Here is a 20,185-nt window from a genome sequence, read left to right as displayed (position 1 = left end):
GCTAGCCTATCGGAGGGGACCGAATTTAAAACAAATGCTTATGAGACCTTTAGCATATCCCAATGCTCCTATGTCCACTACTCGGTTGCTGCAGCAAAAACCTGGTTGTTACTCCTGTGGGAGTTGCACTACCTGTCGCTCAATGATGGTTGGCCCGACATTTTCCCATCCGCACACTGGTTCCATCATCAGGCTTAAATATCATTTGCACTGCAGATCTGATTTTGTAATTTACATTCTAAAATGCCCATGTGGATTGGTCTACGTGGGGCTTACAACTCGCACCTTTAGGGATCGAATGGCGAACCACCGCTCATCTATACATGTCGCATTAAACAGCGGCAAGTCTGATAAGCCGGTGGCTCGACATTTTATTGAAGCTCGACACCAGGTAGCCAGTTTAAAATGTAAAATCATAGATTGGGTGCCCCCTAGTGTTACTGGTGGAGACCGGACCAGGAGACTGAAACAGCGGGAGTGTTTCTGGATCAGTCACTTGGATACGGTGTCCCCACGTGGATTAAATGAAAATAACCCCTATGGGGTGTTTCTTTAGAGATTAAGTGTCACATGTACAATAGTGTTTGTTGTTGTTTTTATGTATAACGTAAGTTCAGCCCATCCTCCCAGGTCCCTAATGGCATGAGTTTAAACGATTAATATTGATAAAAAGGAGGGGTATGATATTTTGACACTGTGCCACAGTCTGATCAACCGAGTTTAGTGAGTTATGAACCACACACTAGATTTATTTATCTATTTATTTATTTGTTCACAGGAGAATTTGGATGCTGTTAGATATATATAATAAAATTTTCTTGTCTAACTAGTCCTGAGCGGAGTTGGTGGTGGATGTACCCGGGGGTTCACATGGTCATCACCCAGTGTCACTTAGTGACAGGCTTGAAGGACCGGAGAGTGTACGCCGCACTGGTGATATGCGGCGTCTACTTCCGGTGCAGTGGAACGCACCGCGTCTCGCTTCCGGTACCGTGGAACGCAAGACGCGATCGAAAAAGCAGGCTCCAACTTAGTTCGCCTGCATGGAATGGTGTCCTCCGTGGTGTGAGTCATCTCCCCAGAGGAGTCTAAAGTTGGTGGAGATGTTCCACGTATAGAGCTGGCGTGTTTGGTTTTGATGAGACACGTGCGTTTGGAAGCACTTCCGGTAAGGGGGTATAAATACCTCTGCCATTAGACTTGCTCCAGTGAGCGTCCTGGGAACACATGGCCGGTTCCAGTACCTGGTAAGCGTTATATGCTAAGATTGGCTGATGTTAGTTGTGAGACTTGTCTGCTTTGAAAAGTAAATTCTTCTCCCAGTAGGTCTGTTTGAGCTGCTGCAGTGGAAAAAATGACCCCAGGATGCTTCACATCCATACAGCTATTGCTATAGGTAACGGCAGTCTGTTATTATTGTGAAATGGTGAAGGGTGTGTTATCCCGTTGTTTAACAGTTTATTCCTATGCTATCATTATAGGACCACAGGCAATGGTGGTTATTGACAGGCCACTCGCTGTGTGATCCTGTTTTTAAGAGGATGTGTAAGTGTTGTTTATGAGAAATATATCTGTGTGGTTTCCTCTAGTGTTTGAAAAGGTGTAATAAGGCACTCTCTGGTGGATCAGTGGTATTTCCCTTGTAGTAGGAATCTAGGTGGCTCTTTTGAACACTGTTGTGGTGAGTCATTTCATCTTGGTTAAAGGTGGTATACTCTATTTTACATCACAGTTACCATATGAACAGGGTATTTGAAGCCCAGTTCAGATTGGTTCTTCTGCCATATGTTAGGGGCCTGGGAGGCTGAGTCTTTTTTCATTTTTTGTATTCTCTTTAGGCATTGTTTAAATTATGCACAACATGAAATAAAGATGTCATATCGCCTGTCTTGAAAAAGACCCTGTGGAAGGGTCGAAACGTCGTATCTATGAGGCTATAATAAAGAACAACTGATATCAACCACAGAATCTGAGTACATTTGTGAGAGTGCACCCGCCACCTGTGTGGACACCTATATATTCAGCGGACTTCGTTCTGTTGGGATTGCACCCACTCTAAATAATTGGATGCGAGTACAGGACTTTTTTCTGTTTATATATATATATATATATATATAATTTCATATATATATAAAATTAGAAATCTATTGCTCAATAATCATTGCAATGCTTCTCACCTTATTTTCGGTGGCATGCTTTTCCTTCTCAACTTTGGCCAAGGTAAGTTCTAAGTCATCAATGTCTTTCTTCAGTTCTGAGCACTCATCTTCCAGCTTCCTCTTCTTGGCCGTTAGCTCAGCATTGCTTTCCTCCTCGTCTTCAAGCCTTTCATTGATCTCTTTGATTTTGGCTTCCAGTTGAATTTTGTTCTTGATGAGGCCTTCACACCTTTCCTCTGCATCAGCCAAGCTTTCTCCTTCCTTTTTAAAAATGAAACCCAGGTTGCAATTAAAAGTAATACCTTTCAAACCTAAATAACATAGAGTATAGCGGCCTTTCCCCCTTTCTTACTGATTGCACATGGAGGACAAGGTCGTTCTTCTCTTGCAGCAGAGAAACCATTTTCTCCTCCAATTCTTTCGTTCTCTTTTCGGACTTAGCTAGGGCTACTTTGGTCTTATCAAACTCCTCCTTTATGTTGGCCATCTCCTTCTCAGTCTCGGCACTCTTCAGGAGAGGTTTAATCTTAAAATACAGCTTCATCCATGGCCAGTGCTTGACATTCATGAAGGACCTGACATTGTACTGGATGACGTAGATGGCATCCCTGCAAGGTAGAAGACCACATAAAAAAAAAAAACATTTACCTGTTTGAGATTTAACTAGACATTAATTACATGATAATCAGTTATTGTCAAAGGCGCATAAACACATCGGATACAGTACATTTTTTAGGAACTTTTTCTGTTGTGTACTGTTTTCTTAAGTACACAGCTGTCAGTTTATAGGAGGGTGTCAGGATTCCGGTGTTGGTCTCCTGTACACCGGGATCCTGTCAGCCGATTAACTGACTGCATCCCTCTATACATGTGACCAAAATTTGAGATTTAAAAAAGTTTGACTTAATTCTTGGATAAGTGACAGAAGAAAGACACAACTGTTAAGGTGTCCTTAACATCAGGATCTGCCTCAAGTACCTTCTCTCAATCATCTTTTTGAATTCAACTCTCATCAGGAAGCCCCGGCAGAGGGCCTGAGTACGAGTGATGAGTTGGGCCAGCTTGTCATCTCTCATTTCTTCCAGAGTACCCAGGAGACCAGCTTTAAAGAATACCTGTAGAGAAGTACCTCTAGTAAAGCCACCTTTTCCAAAACTAGAACACCTTAATGACTACCTAAATGTCATCTCTTACCTTAGTGTGTCCAAACTTGTACTGGGTGTGATCCACATCAATAGAACCAAGGAGCTTCTCAGAAGCCTTCTTGCTATCAATAAATTGTCCATCTGGGATTGCGCTAGCGTTTAGGACCTTGTACCTGGAGACGCCAAAATGAAAAAGGCAGCTTGACCACAGAGTTGACTTTTCAATGTAAATTGGCAAAGTTGGTGTAGTTTTAATCATAGGAAGTATTTAGTATGGACAGAACTTTTCATACATGGTTATGACTTTTCAATTAAAATAAAACTACAGACTAGTTAAACTAAAGTGATACAAATAAAATAGAGCATAAGGTGGGCAAAATATAATTTAGGAAAATATATTTTGTGCTCTACAATTAAAATTTAAAATGTAACACAATGTGTAAACAGCCTGAATTCTGGCTAACACTTCAAGTTTTGATGGAATGGGGAAATGGAAGACCTGCATAAATATTTACCGTTGCTTGAAGTCACCATAGAGGATTCTGCTGGGGAAACCCTTTCTGCAGATTCTTATACCCTCCAGCACACCATTACATCTCAGCTGGTGGATGATCAGATGGTTCTCCATGATTCCTGGGTGGGAGGGACACAAGATTCTAAATACAGATATTAAAACATCAGACCATAATTTGCTGTATTATGTAATAGATTGCTTTGTGTGCTCTACCTGGAGTTTTTGACTCATTAGGAATCAAGCAACGCACAAAGTGAGGGTGAGTGCTCCTTAGGTTGCTCATGAGCTTGTTCAGATTTTCCTATGGAGGAAAGTAATGTTATTCCAAAAAGAGGCCAGATATCTGATTGAGCCCTATTACACATAAATGAATGGGTAACTGGGAAAAGAACAATGTACTGAGAAAATTTTTAATTATAGAACCAAGTCTTGGAGAATCAGCAAAGTGTAGCATTGTTCCACCAAAGACTTACTCTGAACAGGGCAGAGACAGTCTGGAAAGATGACCCCTTCTTCTTCTTCCCCTTGGCTCCAGCATCTGCAGCTGAAAAGAAGATTTCAATATGTCAATTAACTGCATGAAATATGTAGTAACTGTAAAATGTTAGATGCATTTTAGTAGACCCCTTACCATCGGTTGCAGCATAGGAAGAGTACAGGAAGGCCAAGAGCTTCACTGGAGACTTCTGGTAGAGCCCAATGACAGTCTCATTCAGTGGGTCCTTATTCTTGTCCAGCCAGCCAGTGATGTTGTAATCCACAGTGCCAGCATAGTGCACCAGGGCGAAATGAGCTTCAGCCTTTCCTTTGCCAGGCTTTGGCTTCTCGAAGTTCTTGCACTTGCCCAGATGTTGGTCGTAGAGCTTGTTCTTGAAGGAAGTGTCAGTAGCTTTGGGGAACATGCACTCTTCTTCCAGGATGGAGAAGATGCCCATTGGCTATAAGTACAAGTGAATAGTCATGAATCAAGGATTTTTGTGCTTGCAATCATAGAATATGGATAAGTGCTGCTCACCTTCTCAATAAGCTCAATGCAGGCGGCCAGGTCCATGCCGAAATCAATGAACTCCCAATCAATTCCTTCCTTCTTATACTCCTCTTGTTCCAGGACAAACATGTGGTGGTTGAAGAACTGCTGCAGCTTCTCATTGGTGAAGTTAATGCAAAGCTGTTCCAGACTGTTGTACTGAAGAAGACAATATGATCAGAGTTTAGACAATCATGCACATTACTCAAACACCACCAGTTGTGTCTGATATACGGTGTCCACTCACATCGAAGATCTCAAACCCAGCAATATCCAGCACGCCAATGAAGTATTGTCTTGGTTGTTTGGTGTCCAACTGTTGGTTGATACGGGTGACCATCCACAAGAACAACTTTTCAAAAACAGACTTACTGATCGCACCAATGGCGTTATACACCTAAAGAAAGAGAACACTTATCCTTGATGTTCATGGCACTTTTATGTCTTTGTCCTTGCTTTGCTTTTTCATGTATTTTATTATTTTTGTCAAATATATATCACCTGTTGCACAGTTTGTCCCTTGGTGACATATTCATTCCCAACCTTGACCCTGGGGTAGCACAGAGCCTTCAACAGGTCTGCCGGGTTCAGACCCATCAAGTAGCCAATTTTATCAGCAACTGTAAAATGAGTGAATCAACATCATATACCAGGACTTGTCTAGAATAATCGTATAGCCCTATATTCTGCCTTTTTGATTGCATGCATTTGTGAAATTTTTGGACTTAGATTCAAGTATGAAACATTAACTCTATTTACCTTCTGTGCCGTCGGGCTCAGCCTGTTCCTCACGCTGCTTTTGCTTGAATTTCATATTGCCATGGTGCATTACAGCTCCCGTCATCTTGTAGATACCCATCTTTTCCTCTGGTGTAAATCCCAGGATGTCAATAGCACTCTGAAAATACATAAATGGGTTACCTTCCTCTCACCATACAGGTCATTTTCTGAAGAAAACAACTTGCTGAGTCTCTTCAGAATGACTTAGTTAAATTAGAAACATTGGCAGCCAAATGGAGAATGTGCTTCAATACAGACAAGTGTAAGGTAATGCACTGTGGTAGCAAGAACAAAAATAACAACTACATATTAAATGGGGTAAAATTAGGGGATTCTGTACTGGAAAAGGAATTCTGGGCACCATACTACAAAAAGGATATCATGGAGCTTGAAAAGGTTGAGAGTAGGGCGACCAAACTAATTAAGGGCATGGAGACGCTGGAATACGAGGAAAGGCTTGCAAGGTTAGGCATGTTTACACTGGAAAAGAGGAGACTGAGAGGGGACATGATCAACATCTACAAATATATAAGGGGACAATACACAGAGCTGGCGCGGGACCTGTTTTTGGTTAGATCAACACAGAGGACTCGGGGACACCCGCTTAGGTTAGAGGAGAGGAGATTCCGCACTTCACGGCGCAAAGGCTTTTTCACGGTAAGGACAACACATGTGTGGAACTCCCTGCCTGAGGTAGTTGTAATGGCGGACTCAGTCAACACCTTTAAGAATGGGTTAGATAACTTCCTAATGGATAAGCATATCCAGGGTTATGGTGCATAGTCACGCACTATAGATACTACATAAAAAGGGTACAACGCAACAGCTGACATCATCATCAGTCAAAACTTTAGACCAAATAACCCTGCTCAGGAGATCACAAATAGGTTGAACTCGATGGACAAATTGTCTTTTTTCAACCCTCAGATACTATGTAACTATGTAACTATATGTAACTTTATCTTACGTACATCTGTAGCCATCAATTCCTCCTCATCATCAATACTCTTGACAGAAATCTCTCCCATGCTGATGGTGGAGTAGTCATATGGATTGGTAGTGAGGAGAAGATTTTCTAGAAGCAGAGAGATTATTAAGAAAAACTGTAAACTCTACAGACTTTAAAGACCCCAGTGTTCTGCAGCAACCTGGCCAAGAACATTATTCCCATTATTTTAGGACATCTGAGCACCCTGCAAACTGTAATCTTGTCTAAAGTAAACCAAACTTCTGGTTATCCTTATTCCACGTCAGAGAAACTAGTAGACTAGGACTTACCAATAAGTTCTGGCTTCTTGTTGGTCAAGATCTGGTAGAAGATGTGGTAGCTTCTCTCAGCCGAAAGCTGGAAGGTTACTCTGGATTTTTCCAGCAAGTCTGTAATAAGAAAATATTACATATTATAAAATAAGATTTTACTTACCGATAAATCTATTTCTCGTAGTCCGTAGTGGATGCTGGGGACTCCGTCAGGACCATGGGGATTAGCGGCTCCGCAGGAGACAGGGCACAAAAATAAAGCTTTAGGATCAGGTGGTGTGCACTGGCTCCTCCCCCTATGACCCTCCTCCAAGCCTCAGTTGGGATACTGTGCCCGGACGAGCGTACACAATAAGGAAGGATTTTGAATCCCGGGTAAGACTCATACCAGCCACACCAATCACACCGTACAACTTGTGATCTGAACCCAGTTAACAGTATGACAAACGTAGGAGCCTCTGAACAGACGGCTCACAACAATAACAACCCGATTTTTTTGTAACAATAACTATGTACAAGTATTGCAGACAATCCGCACTTGGGATGGGCGCCCAGCATCCACTACGGACTACGAGAAATAGATTTATTGGTAAGTAAAATCTTATTTTCTCTGACGTCCTAGTGGATGCTGGGGACTCCGTCAGGACCATGGGGATTATACCAAAGCTCCCAAACGGGCGGGAGAGTGCGGATGACTCTGCAGCACCGAATGAGAGAACTCCAGGTCCTCTTTAGCCAGGGTATCAAATTTGTAGAATTTTACAAATGTGTTCTCCCCCGACCACGTAGCTGCTCGGCAGAGTTGTAATGCCGAGACCCCTCGGGCAGCCGCCCAGGATGAGCCCACCTTCCTTGTGGAATGGGCCTTGACAGATTTAGGCTGTGGCAGGCCTGCCACAGAATGTGCAAGTTGAATTGTGCTACAAATCCAACGAGCAATCGTCTGCTTAGAAGCAGGAGCACCCAGCTTGTTGGGTGCATACAGTATAAACAGCGAGTCAGATTTTCTGACTCCAGCCGTCCTTGAAATATATATTTTCAATGCCCTGACAACGTCCAGCAACTTGGAATCCTCCAAATCGCTAGTAGCCGCAGGCACCACAATAGGCTGGTTCAGGTGAAACGCTGACACCACCTTAGGCAGAAACTGAGGACGCGTCCGCAGTTCTGCCCTGTCCGAATGGAAAATCAGATATGGGCTTTTATACGATAAAGCCGCCAATTCTGACACTCTCCTGGCTGAAGCCAGGGCCAGTAGCATGGTTACTTTCCATGTAAGATATTTCAAATCCACCGATTTGAGTGGCTCAAACCAATGGGATTTGAGAAAATCCAAAACTACATTAAGGTCCCACGGAGCCACTGGGGGCACAACCGGGGGCTGTATATGTAGTACTCCTTTTACAAAAGTCTGGACTTCAGGAACTGAAGCCAATTCTTTCTGGAAGAAAATCGACAGGGCCGAAATTTGAACCTTAATGGACCCCAATTTGAGGCCCATAGACAATCCTGTTTGCAGGAAATGTAGGAATCGACCCAATTGAAATTCCTCCGTGGGGGCCTTCCTGGCCTCACACCACGCAACATATTTTCTCCAAATGCGGTGATAATGTTGTGCAGTCACCTCCTTCCTGGCTTTTACCAATGTAGGAATGACCTCTTCCGGAATGCCTTTTTCCCTTAGAATTCGGCGTTCAACCGCCATGCCGTCAAACGCAGCCGCGGTAAGTCTTGGAATAGACACGGTCCCTGCTGAAGCAGGTCCCGTCTTAGAGGTAGAGGCCACGGATCTTCCGTGAGCATCTCCTGAAGTTCCGGGTACCAAGTTCTTCTTGGCCAATCCGGAGCCACGAGTATCGTTCTTACTCCCCTTTGCCGTATAATTCTCAGTACTTTTGGTATGAGAGGCAGAGGAGGAAACACATACACTGACTGGAACACCCACGGTGTTACCAGAGCGTCCACAGCTATTGCCTGAGGGTCTCTTGACCTGGCGCAATACCTGTCCATTTTTTTTTTGTTGAGGCGAGACGCCATCATATCCAACTTTGGTTTTTCCCAACGGTTCACAATCATGTGGAAGACTTCTGGATGAAGTCCCCACTCTCCCGGGTGTAGATCGTGTCTGCTGAGGAAGTCTGCTTCCCAGTTGTCCACTCCCGGAATGAACACTGCTGACAGTGCTATCACATGATCTTCCGCCCAGCGAAGAATCCTTGCAGCTTCTGCCATTGCTCTCCTGCTTCTTGTGCCGCCCTGTCTGTTTACATGGGCGACTGCCAGGCTTAGAGCATTGTAAATCGCTCTTAGCTCCAGTATATTTATGTGAAGAGACATCTCCAGGCTTGACCATACTCCCTGGAAGTTTCTTCCCTGTATGACCGCTCCCCAGCCTCTCAGACTGGCATCCGTGGTCACCAGGACCCAGTCCTGTATGCCGAATCTGCGGCCCTCTAACAGATGAGCACTCTGCAACCACCACAGAAGAGACACCCTTGTCCGTGGCGATAAGGTTATCCGCTGATGCATCTGCAGATGCGATCCGGACCATTTGTCCAGCAGATTCCACTGAAAAGTTCTTGCGTGAAATCAGCCGAATGGAATCGCTTCGTAAGAAGCCACCATTTTTCCCAGGACCCTTGTGCAATGATGCACTGACACTTTTCTTGGTTTTAGGAAGTTCCTGACTAGCTCGGATAACTCCCTGGCTTTCTTCTCCGGGAGAAACACCTTTTTCTGGACTGTGTCCAGAATCATCCCTAGGAACAGCAGACGTGTCGTCGGAAACAGCTGCGGTTTTGGAATATTTAGAATCCACCCGTGCTGTCGTAGAACTACTTGAGATAGTGCTACTCCGACCTCCAACTGTTCTCTGGACCTTGCCCTTATCAGGAGATCGTCCATTTTCTTTGAAGAAGAATCATCATTTCGGCCATTACCTTGGTAAGGACCCGGGGTGCCGTGGACAATCCAACCGGCAGCGTCTGAAACTGATAGTGACAGTTCTGTACCACGAACCTGAGGTACCCTTGGTGAGAAGGGCAAATTGGGACATGGAGGTAAGCATCTGTCCCGGGACACCATATAGTCCCCTTTTTCCTGGTTCGCTATCACTGCTCTGAGTGACTCCATCTTGATTTGAACCTTTTTATGTAAGTGTTCAAATATTTCAGATTTAGAATAGGTCTCACCGAGCCGTCTGGCTTCAGTACCACAATATAGTGTGGAATAATACCCCTTTCCTTGTTGTAGGAGGGGTACTTTGATTATCACCTGCTGGGAATACAGCTTGTGAATTGTTTCCACTACTGCCTCCCTGTCGGAGGGAGACGTTGGTAAAGCAGACTTCAGGAACCTGCGAGGGGGAGACGTCTCGAATTTCCAATCTGTACCCCTGGGATACTACTTGTAGGATCCAGGGGTCCACTTGCGAGTGAGCCCACTGCGTGCTGAAACTCTTGAGACGACCCCCCACCGCACCTGAGTCCGCTTGTACGGCCCCAGCGTCATGCTGAGGACTTGGCAGAAGCGGTGGAGGGCTTCTGTTCCTGGGAATGGGCTGCCTGCTGCAGTCTTCTTCCCTTTCCTCTATCCCATGGCAGATATGACTGGCCTTTTGACCGCTTGCCCTTATGGGGACGAAAGGACTGAGGCTGAAAAGACGTTGTCTTTTTCTCCTTTATACGGCAATACTTCCATGTGCCGTTTGGAATCTGCATCACCTGACCACTGTCGTGTCCATAAACAACTTCTGGCAGATATGGACATCGCACTTACTCTTGATGCCAGAGTGCAAATATCCCTCTGTGCATCTCGCATATATAGAAATGCATCCTTTAAATGCTCTATAGTCAATAAAATACTGTCCCTGTCAAGGGTATCAATATTTTCAGTCAGGGAATCCGACCAAGCCACCCCAGCGCTGCACATCCAGGCTGAGGCGATCGCTGGTCGCAGTATAACACCAGTATGTGTGTATATACTTTTTAGGATATTTTCCAGCCTCCTATCAGCTGGCTCCTTGAGGGCGGCCCTATCTGGAGACGGTACCGCCACTTGTTTTGATAAGCGTGTGAGCGCCTTATCCACCCTAAAGGGTGTTTCCCAACGCGCCCTAACTTCTGGCGGGAAAGGGTATACCGCCAATAATTTTCTATCGGGGGAAACCCACGCATTATCACACACTTCATTTAATTTATCTGATTCAGGAAAAACTACAGGTAGTTTTTTCACACTCCACAAAATACCCTTTTTTGTGGTACTTGTAGTATCAGAAATATGTAACACCTCCTTCATTGCCCTTAACAAGTAACGTGTGGCCCTAAAAGAAAAATACGTTTGTTTCTTCACCGTCGACACTGGAGTCAGTGTCCGTGTCTGTGTCTGTGTCGACCGACTGAGGTAAAAAGACGTTTTAACGCCCCTGACGGTGTTTGAGACGCCTGGACAGGTACTAATTGGTTTGCCGGCCGTCTCATGTCATCAACCGACCTTGCAGCGTGTTGACATTATCACGTAATTCCTTAAATAAGCCATCCATTCCGGTGTCGACTCCCTAGAGAGTGACATCACCATTACAGGCAATTGCTCCGCCTCCTCACCAACATCGTCCTCATACATGTCGACACACACGTACCGACACACAGCACACACACAGGGAATGCTCTGATAGAGGACAGGACCCCACTAGCCCTTTGGAGAGACAGAGGGAGAGTTTGCCAGCACACACCAAAACGCTATAATTATACAGGGACAACCTTTATATAAGTGTTTTTCCCTTATAGCATCTTAATATATATAATCATATCGCCAAATAAGTGCCCCCCCTCTCTGTTTTAACCCTGTTTCTGTAGTGCAGTGCAGGGGAGAGCCTGGGAGCCTTCCCACCAGCATTTCTGTGAGGGAAAATGGCGCTGTGTGCTGAGGAGAATAGGCCCCGCCCCCTTTTCGGCGGGCTTCTTCTCCCGTTTTTCTGAGACCTGGCAGGGGTTAAATACATCCATATAGCCCCAGGGGCTATATGTGATGTATCTTTTAGCCAGTATAGGTATTTCATTGCTGCCCAGGGCGCCCCCCACAGCGCCCTGCACCCTCAGTGACCGCTGGTGTGAAGTGTGTGACAACAATGGCGCACAGCTGCAGTGCTGTGCGCTACCTCATGAAGACTGAAAAGTCTTCTGCCGCCGGTTTCTGGACCTCTTCACTTTTCGGCATCTGCAAGGGGGTCGGCGGCGCGGCTCCGGGACCGGACTCCATGGCTGGGCCTGTGTTCGATCCCTCTGGAGCTAATGGTGTCCAGTAGCCTAAGAAGCCAATCCATCCTGCACGCAGGTGAGTTCACTTCTTCTCCCCTAAGTCCCTCGTTGCAGTGAGCCTGTTGCCAGCAGGACTCACTGTAAAATAAAAAACCTAAAAACTTTTTCTAAGCAGCTCTTTAGGAGAGCCACCTAGATTGCACCCTGCTCGGACGGGCACAAAAACCTAACTGAGGCTTGGAGGAGGGTCATAGGGGGAGGAGCCAGTGCACACCACCTGATCCTAAAGCTTTATTTTTGTGCCCTGTCTCCTGCGGAGCCGCTAATCCCCATGGTCCTGACGGAGTCCCCAGCATCCACTAGGACGTCAGAGAAAAGTAAAATAAAACTGGTTAAAGGACTAAGACGTTTATGTGTAACTCTTACAGGTCTCAATATCTGCTGAAGACAGTTTTCCCGTGGTTCGAAAATGGATTCTGATGAATTTACCCTAGAGATGGTGGGAAGACGGTTTCAATGCAATCTGTATTTTTTTCGGAGTTCACATAGAAGTATTTTCCAACAACTGTATACTTACAAAACGGGAGGAGTTGTCATTTCTCACGGTTTTGGCATTACCGAAGGCTTCCAGCAGGGGGTTGGCCTGGATGATTTGATCTTCTAGTGTGCCCTGTTAATCGATAAAAGTCATATTTGAGAGGAGATCTGATATTGATATCAATTAGTTTATTACTCACTTTACTCCTACACACTTTATTTTGGTGTGTTGTCACTTAAGTTGTGTGGCTCTCAATTATTTTTCCAGTGCACTCTTGTATATGCAGATACAGTAAGGCATGGAGCCACCAAGACCTGGAACTAGCTAAGAGTCTAGAGCTGTTTAAGGCACCCTGCATGCCAAATGCGGTACCACTGTATTAAAAATGGTGACACCCCATAGGCCCTGTGCCCTAGACAGCGGCAACGCTTGCCCACCCCTAATTACGGTCTTGTGTAGAAAGTCCACATAGCTCACCTTTAAACTGTTGACTTGCTCCTTCTTCTTCCCTGCATCCCCGACTGCTGCAATTGTTGCAAAGTACTGGATGACACGCTTGGTGTTCACCGTCTTTCCAGCTCCCGATTCACCACTGGTGACAGAGAGCAATGCTACATTAAGACTGCAACAATTATAAAGTCTTATGGCAGACCAATCTAGAACCTTACTTACGTAATCAGGATGGACTGATTTTCACGATCTGCAGAGGAATGAAAAATAAATATAAGCCCTATGTAAGTCATCAAACAATGAGTTGATGGATGCACTGAGAAGCCTGGAAGACACCGTACCTGTTAACATAAACTGATAAGCATTATCAGAGATGGAGAAGATGTGTGGTGGGGCTTCCATACGCTTCTTCCCTCTGTACCCATCGACCACTATGGGGTTGTACACTGGCAGCCACTTGTAGGGGTTCACCGTGACGCAGAACAGTCCAGAGTAGGTCTGGAATAGATCAGAGAGATGTCATAAAGCTGCAAGTAGAAGACCCCTGGGTTAACGTAATAGCCTGCAACTTGCAGGCATCTGCAAGGTCCAGGTGAGTCCACCCCTAAAGGTGAAATTTAAAAGGAAAATCAAAGCAATGAGAACTTATTCTGTTGGACATCAAACTTTACTTTCTCTCTGGCGCCTATCAATGCATAAGACCCCTGGCAGCACTACAGTATTTTCTAAACTTGCTATTACTGGCTGTAAAATGTCTAGTAAAAACTGCATTTAGAAAAACAAAAACATTCCATATATTGCTCTTATGATATGTATTAAATGAGGTGGAACAAGTCTTACGTAGATCATCCAGGCCGCGTAACGCTCTTTGAGGTTAAACAGCACGGAGGCCTCATTCAGATGGGTCATCATGGCCATGTCTTCAATTTTATCGAACTTGGGAGGATTTTGGGGGTACACCTGGCTGTCTTTAACAGTTAGTTCCTGGAGACAGTGAGAGAATTGGCTCAGTTGACCGGCATGATGCTTCCAGTGATGAGCTAAGGAGTCATTTATAAACTGGATGGATCTCATGGCTTACCCTCCCATCGTCGGTCTTTACAGTGACTTTACCGCCATCGCGGCCCGTGATGAGACCTTTCACATACAGCTCCTTGACTTCGTCAACAAAGCAACTGTTTTTGGCATCAAACGGTTTGTTTTGAGCCTCCAATCTTTCCTTCTCTGATTTCCGCAAGAAGGGGGCGGCCTCCCCAAAAACCGACAATTCCCCATCACTAGCCATAGCTGAGGCTCTGTTCAAGATGAAAGAAAAGAGGTTATTTTTATTTTTTCAACAGAGATTCTGGATAAATATTATTAAGACATTCATTTTGTGGTCCCAATCATACACAGGTCTAGATAAACTCCTTCTAAAACTGCATTGATAACATGTTTGGTAAACCTGACAAAGTGTGAAGATTACGCTGTAGCAAGTGCGATTCGCCACTTGCTTATGGTACAAATCTGGTGCTAAAATCTGGTGCTAAGTAGAATCATGGTAAATTTGTTTTATCTCATTTCCTTAATAAGCAAATGATGTAATGCGCTAAGAAGATAAAACCTTGAACTGACTTTATTAAGTGTACCATGTCTTTTGTATTGTAGATATGCTATATGCGTTCTCTATTAGATAATTCTTATTCTGTTGAGGTACATGTATGTCAATTGTCTGTTGGCCTGGCGTCATTAAAAAGTGGAGGGGATTTTGTCAGGATCCCGGCAGTCGGAATACCAAAACTGCTCGGAATGCCGGCGCCGCCATCCTGTCAACGATCACAATCCCGGAGCTGGAATCCGGACCGATGGGGTACCGAACGAGGGTTTGCCGAGGCTGCAGACAGTGTAAGCCATGAAGGGGGTTAGGCTCTGGTAAAGGGAGGATCAGGATTAGACTGCGGAGAGGGAGGTTAGGTTTAGGCACCCCTGGAGAGGGTCAGGGTTAGACTGTGGTGGGGGGGGGGTTAGGCACCCCTGGAGAGGGTCAGGGTTAGACTGTGGGGGGGGGGGGGGTAGGCACCCCTGGAGAGGGTCAGGGTTAGACTGCGGAGAGGGGGGGTTAGGTTTAGGCACCCCTGGAGAGGGTCAGGGTTAGACTGTGCGAGGGGGTTAGGCACCCCTGGAGAAGGTCAGGGTTAGACTGAGGGGGGAGGTTAGGCACCCCTGGAGAGGGTCAGGGTTAGACTGCGGAGAGGGTAGGTTAGGTTTAGGCACCCCTGGAGAGGGTCAGGGTTAGACTGGGGGGGGGGGGTTAGGCACCCCTGGAGAGGGTCAGGGTTAGACTGTGGGGGGGGGGGGGGGTTAGGCACCCCTGGAGAGGGTCAGGGTTAGACTGCGGAGAGGGGGGGTTAGGTTTAGGCACCCCTGGGGAGGGTCAGGGTTGAACTGGGGGGGGGGCTTAGGCACCCCTGGAGAGGGTTAGGGTTAGACTGCGGAGAGGGTAGGTTAGGTTTAGGCACCCCTGGAGAGGGTCAGGGTTAGACTGTGGGGGGGGGGGGGGGTTAGGCACCCCTGGAGAGGGTCAGGGTTAGACTGTGGGGGGGGGGATTAGGCACCCCTGGAGAGGGTCAGGGTTAGACTGTGGGGGGGGGGGGGATTAGGCACCCCTGGAGAGGGTCAGGGTTAGACTGTGCGAGGGGGTTAGGCACCCCTGGAGAAGGTCAGGGTTAGACTGAGGGGGGAGGTTAGGCACCCCTGGAGAGGGTCAGGGTTAGACTGCGGAGAGGGTAGGTTAGGTTTAGGCACCCCTGGAGAGGGTCAGGGTTAGACTGGGGGGGGGGGGTTAGGCACCCCTGGAGAGGGTCAGGGTTAGACTGTGGGGGGGGGGTTAGGCACCCCTGGAGAGGGTCAGGGTTAGACTGCGGAGAGGGGGGGTTAGGTTTAGGCACCCCTGGGGAGGGTCAGGGTTGAACTGGGGGGGGGCTTAGGCACCCCTGGAGAGGGTTAGGGTTAGACTGCGGAGAGGGTAGGTTAGGTTTAGGCACCCCTGGAGAGGGTCAGGGTTAGACTGTGGGGGGGGGGGGGTTAGGCACCCCTGGAGAGGGTCAGGGTTAGACTGTGGGGGGGGGGATTAGGCACCCCTGGAGAGGGTCAGGGTTAGACTGTGGGGGGGGGGGGGATTAGGCACCCCTGGAGAGGGTCAGGGTTAGACTGTGCGAGGGGGTTAGGCACCCCTGGAGAAGGTCAGGGTTAGACTGAGGGGGGAGGTTAGGCACCCCTGGAGAGGGTCAAGGTTAGACTGCGGAGAGGGTAGGTTAGGTTTAGGCACCCCTGGAGAGGGTCAGGGTTAGACTGGGGGGGGGGGGGTAAGGCACCCCTGGAGAGGGTCAGGGTTAGACTGTGGGGGGGGGGTAGGCACCCCTGGAGAGGGTCAGGGTTAGACTGCGGAGAGGGGGGGTTAGGTTTAGGCACCCCTGGAGAGGGTCAGGGTTAGACTGTGTGAGGGGGTTAGGCACCCTTGGAGAGGGTCAGGGTTGAACTGGGGGGGGGGGGGGGTTAGGCACCCCTGGAGAGGGTCAGGGTTGAACTGGGGGGGGGGGGTTAGGCACCCCTGGAGAGGGTCAGGGTTAGACTGCGGAGAGGGTAGGTTAGGTTTAGGCACCCCTGGAGAGGGTCAGGGTTAGACTGTGGGAGGGGGTTAGGCACCCCTGGAGAGGGTCAGGGTTAGACTGCGGAGAGGGGGGGTTAGGTTTAGGCACCCCTGAAGAGGGTCAGGGTTAGACTGTGTGGGGGGGGGGGGGTGTAGGCACCCCTGGAGAGGGTCAGGGTTAGACTGCTGGGGGGTTTAGGCACTCCTGGAGAGGGTTAGGGTTAGACTGCGGAGGGGGGTTAGGTTTAGGCACCCCTGGAGAGGGTCAGGGTTAGACTGTGGGGGGGGGGGGGTTAGGCACCCCTGGAGAGGGTCAGGTTAGACTGCGGAGAGGGGGGGTTAGGTTTAGGCACCCCTGGAGAGGGTCAGGGTTAGACTGTGGGGGGGGGGGGTTTAGGCACCCCTGGAGAGAGTCAGGGTTAGACTGTGGGGGGTGTAGGCACCCCTGGAGAGGGTCAGGGTTAGACTGTGGGGGGGTGTAGGCACCCCTGGAGAGGGTTAGGGTTAGGCGGCAGGGGGAGGTTAGGTTTAGGCTGCAGAAATGGAGGTTTAGGGTTTAGGGGGCATTGGGGGAAGGTAAGTACACTTACCTAGCCCCTGTTGGGATTCTAACCATCGGGATGCCACGGTCAGTCTGCTGATCACCGGCATCCTGACTGCTGGTATATCAATCCCAACCCTACTGTACACTGCATATTACATATTTATTATACTATAATACTTATACTATATGTGTTTCTCCAGAGCGTGTCATCAAGTAATACAAAGAATGTGATTTAGAAGGTTAGTTTGACACTTTTAAGTCCATCCAATTAACATACTGAAATAAATATAAACTGTATATATCAATTTCCTAGAAAAATAATAATTTATCTTGTACGATTGATGTGGGAAAGTATCACTGATAACCTCCGGCAGGACGGAGGCGAGAACCGGCCTCTACATCCAGGGAACATTTATGAGGCTGCGTTATGCGCAATCCATGCGCAGAGTGTCTATCTGTTACTGAATTGGAAGTTGTGCTGGAATGTGTGACGCGGCTAATTATAGACTTTGTGGATATAATATAACATGTTCGTGTTTTCTGAATACTATCATAAATTGTGTTGCTGATAATGTTTTGGATAATGCCAGAAGACGCACGGAACATGTCATGGCGACTACGCCAAATGAAAGCGGGTGCTAGTCACAGGATATAGGGGCTGAGGGTATTGTAAGCTCCTTAGATTCATTGTGGCTGATTTTTCCTGAATGTTTAGCGCAAAAGTTGAATTATTGGGGGTCATTCCGAGTTGTTCGCTCGTTGCCGATTTTCGCAACGGAGCGATTAATGCGAAAATGCGCATGGTACGCAGTGCGCATGCGCTAAGTATTTTAGCTCAAAACTTAGTAGATTTACTCACGTCGGAACGAAGAATTTTCATTGTTGAAGTGATCGGAGTGTGATTGACAGGAAGTGGGTGTTTCTGGACGGAAACTGACCATTTTCTGGGAGTGTGCGGAAAAACGCAGGCGTGCCAGGATAAAACGCGGGAGTGTCCGGAGAAACGGGGGAGTGGCTGGCCGAACGCAGGGCATTTTTGTGACGTCAAACCAGGAACGAAACTGCTGAGCTGATCGCAGTGTAGGAGTAAGTCTCGAGCTACTCAGAAACTGCTAAGAATTATTTATTCGCAATTCTGCTAATCTTTCGTTCGCAATTCTGCTAAGCTAAGATACACTCCCAGAGGGCGGCGGCCTAGCGTGTGCAATGCTGCTAAAATCTGCTAGCGAGTGATCAACTCGGAATGACCACCGTTGTGTCTGTGTTGTTAGGAACTAACCCTAAATGTCAGCTGATAAAATAGTTGCACCGATTGTCATTAGTGAACTCACTAGTGAAACAATTCTTGTGCTTTTTGGCTGTTGCGTTAAATAAACAAGTTGCGTATTGTTTTTTTTTTTTATTGTTTACTATGCTGTATTATATATATATTATACATATTATTTATGTGCTGTGGAAGGTTTGTATGACGGGTAGATGGAAATATGTTACAATTATATGTTCAATTGATCTGCAGATATATCTATCTATGGCCCTCATTCCGAGTTGTTCGCTCGCTAGCTGCTTTTAGCAGCATTGCACACGCTAAGCCGCCGACCTCTGGGAGTGTATCTTAGCTTAGCAGAACTGCGAACGAAAGATTAGCAGAATTGCGAATAGAAATTTCTTAGCAGTTTCTGAGTAGCTCCAGACTTACTCCTACACTGCGATCAGTTCAGTCAGTTTCGTTCCTGGTTTGACGTCACAAACACACTCAGCGTTCGCCCAGCCACTCCCCCGTTTCTCCAGCCACTCCTGCGTTTTTCCCTGACACGCCTGCGTTTTTCGCACACTCCCAGAAAACGGTCAGTTTCCGCCCAGAAACACACACTTCCTGTCAATCACACTACGATCAGCAGAACAATGAAAAAACCTTGTTAGGCCGTTAGTAAAATAACAAACTTTTGTGCAAATTTACTCGGCGCAGGCGCACTGCGAACATTGCGCATGCGCTGTTTGCGACTAATTGCTCCGTAGCGAAAAAAAATAACGAGCGAACAACTCGGAATGACCCCCAATAGGCGGATGGGGAAGTGTGCCATGCATACACACTGCCCGATCCGTCGGAGATTGACGTCATGAACTGGGCGGGCGTGTACACACAGCGATGCGCCAATATATCGGCAGATATATTGGCCGTCGGCAGTGCTGCAGGGCTGACGCGATATGTCTGTGAACGACGGAGTTCACAGACGCATCGCCCGTACACACTGGCCGATGGAGCCGCGATATGATATTGAACGGCCAATATATCATTCAGTGTGTAGTGTACGGGCCATTGGCAGCTGTAAGGTGCACCGCTTGCTGACTGGACCGGAGTATTACAGGCATGTGATGGGAATGAGTTGGGGGGATATGGAGACTCACCTGCCGGAGCTGTTCTTGGTGTGAAAGATCTTCTATATCCCCTTGATGGAAAAGAGAGAGTCAGACTAGAGAAGCAGCTGGTATGAGAACAGAGACCCCCAATGTCACACCGTCCAGGAGCCACAACTTACCAGGAGCTACTGGTGTGGGCATGGCTGGATGGTTTATATAGAGGTGTTCCTGCTGCTTAGCAAAGCCCCTCTCCCAATATGGTGTCACTCCACTCGGTGCCCACAGACCCCCAGCACTGCACAGCTTCATATGTATAAATAACTGCACAATTCTCAGCATTCATCAGCCGCCCTGTGATATGTACTGTATGGCTGTCAGTCATGTCTGTGTCTAACTGTCTAACTTTTATCTATCTATTTATCTATCTATCTATCTATTTTTCTATCTGTATATCTCATATCCATCTATCTTCTATCTATCCCTCTCCTATCTATCTATCTATCTATCTATCTATCTATCTATCTATC

The 20,185-nt window shown here is 47.0% G+C and overlaps 1 protein-coding gene across 1 annotated transcript in view; it reads right to left on the bottom strand.

Moving 5' to 3' along the window:
* LOC134948193 (myosin-4-like) overlaps positions 1 to 19,835 on the bottom strand; it is a 32,008-nt gene extending 12,173 nt beyond the window's left edge. Inside the window, exons 1-22 of the mRNA XM_063936034.1 lie at positions 19,707 to 19,835; positions 14,210 to 14,423; positions 13,969 to 14,112; positions 13,470 to 13,626; positions 13,351 to 13,378; positions 13,156 to 13,270; positions 12,718 to 12,810; positions 12,567 to 12,630; positions 6,904 to 7,002; positions 6,597 to 6,700; positions 5,605 to 5,743; positions 5,347 to 5,465; positions 5,093 to 5,242; positions 4,834 to 5,004; positions 4,450 to 4,756; positions 4,292 to 4,362; positions 4,032 to 4,119; positions 3,820 to 3,937; positions 3,354 to 3,477; positions 3,138 to 3,274; positions 2,512 to 2,767; positions 2,178 to 2,420 (exon numbers count right to left, since the gene is read on the bottom strand). Of these exons, the coding sequence (XP_063792104.1) occupies positions 2,178 to 2,420; positions 2,512 to 2,767; positions 3,138 to 3,274; positions 3,354 to 3,477; positions 3,820 to 3,937; positions 4,032 to 4,119; positions 4,292 to 4,362; positions 4,450 to 4,756; positions 4,834 to 5,004; positions 5,093 to 5,242; positions 5,347 to 5,465; positions 5,605 to 5,743; positions 6,597 to 6,700; positions 6,904 to 7,002; positions 12,567 to 12,630; positions 12,718 to 12,810; positions 13,156 to 13,270; positions 13,351 to 13,378; positions 13,470 to 13,626; positions 13,969 to 14,112; positions 14,210 to 14,413 (2,931 nt within the window). The 5' untranslated portion in view covers positions 14,414 to 14,423; positions 19,707 to 19,835. The remainder of the gene's footprint in view (positions 1 to 2,177; positions 2,421 to 2,511; positions 2,768 to 3,137; positions 3,275 to 3,353; positions 3,478 to 3,819; positions 3,938 to 4,031; positions 4,120 to 4,291; positions 4,363 to 4,449; positions 4,757 to 4,833; positions 5,005 to 5,092; positions 5,243 to 5,346; positions 5,466 to 5,604; positions 5,744 to 6,596; positions 6,701 to 6,903; positions 7,003 to 12,566; positions 12,631 to 12,717; positions 12,811 to 13,155; positions 13,271 to 13,350; positions 13,379 to 13,469; positions 13,627 to 13,968; positions 14,113 to 14,209; positions 14,424 to 19,706) is intronic.
* Between the last annotated feature and the right edge of the window lie 350 nt (positions 19,836 to 20,185).

The sequence above is a fragment of the Pseudophryne corroboree genome, chromosome 8, assembly GCF_028390025.1.
Source record: "Pseudophryne corroboree isolate aPseCor3 chromosome 8, aPseCor3.hap2, whole genome shotgun sequence".
Lineage (NCBI taxonomy): Eukaryota > Metazoa > Chordata > Amphibia > Anura > Myobatrachidae > Pseudophryne > Pseudophryne corroboree.
Note: the sequence above shows the minus strand (reverse complement) of the source record. Positions and strands in the feature narration are given on the sequence as shown.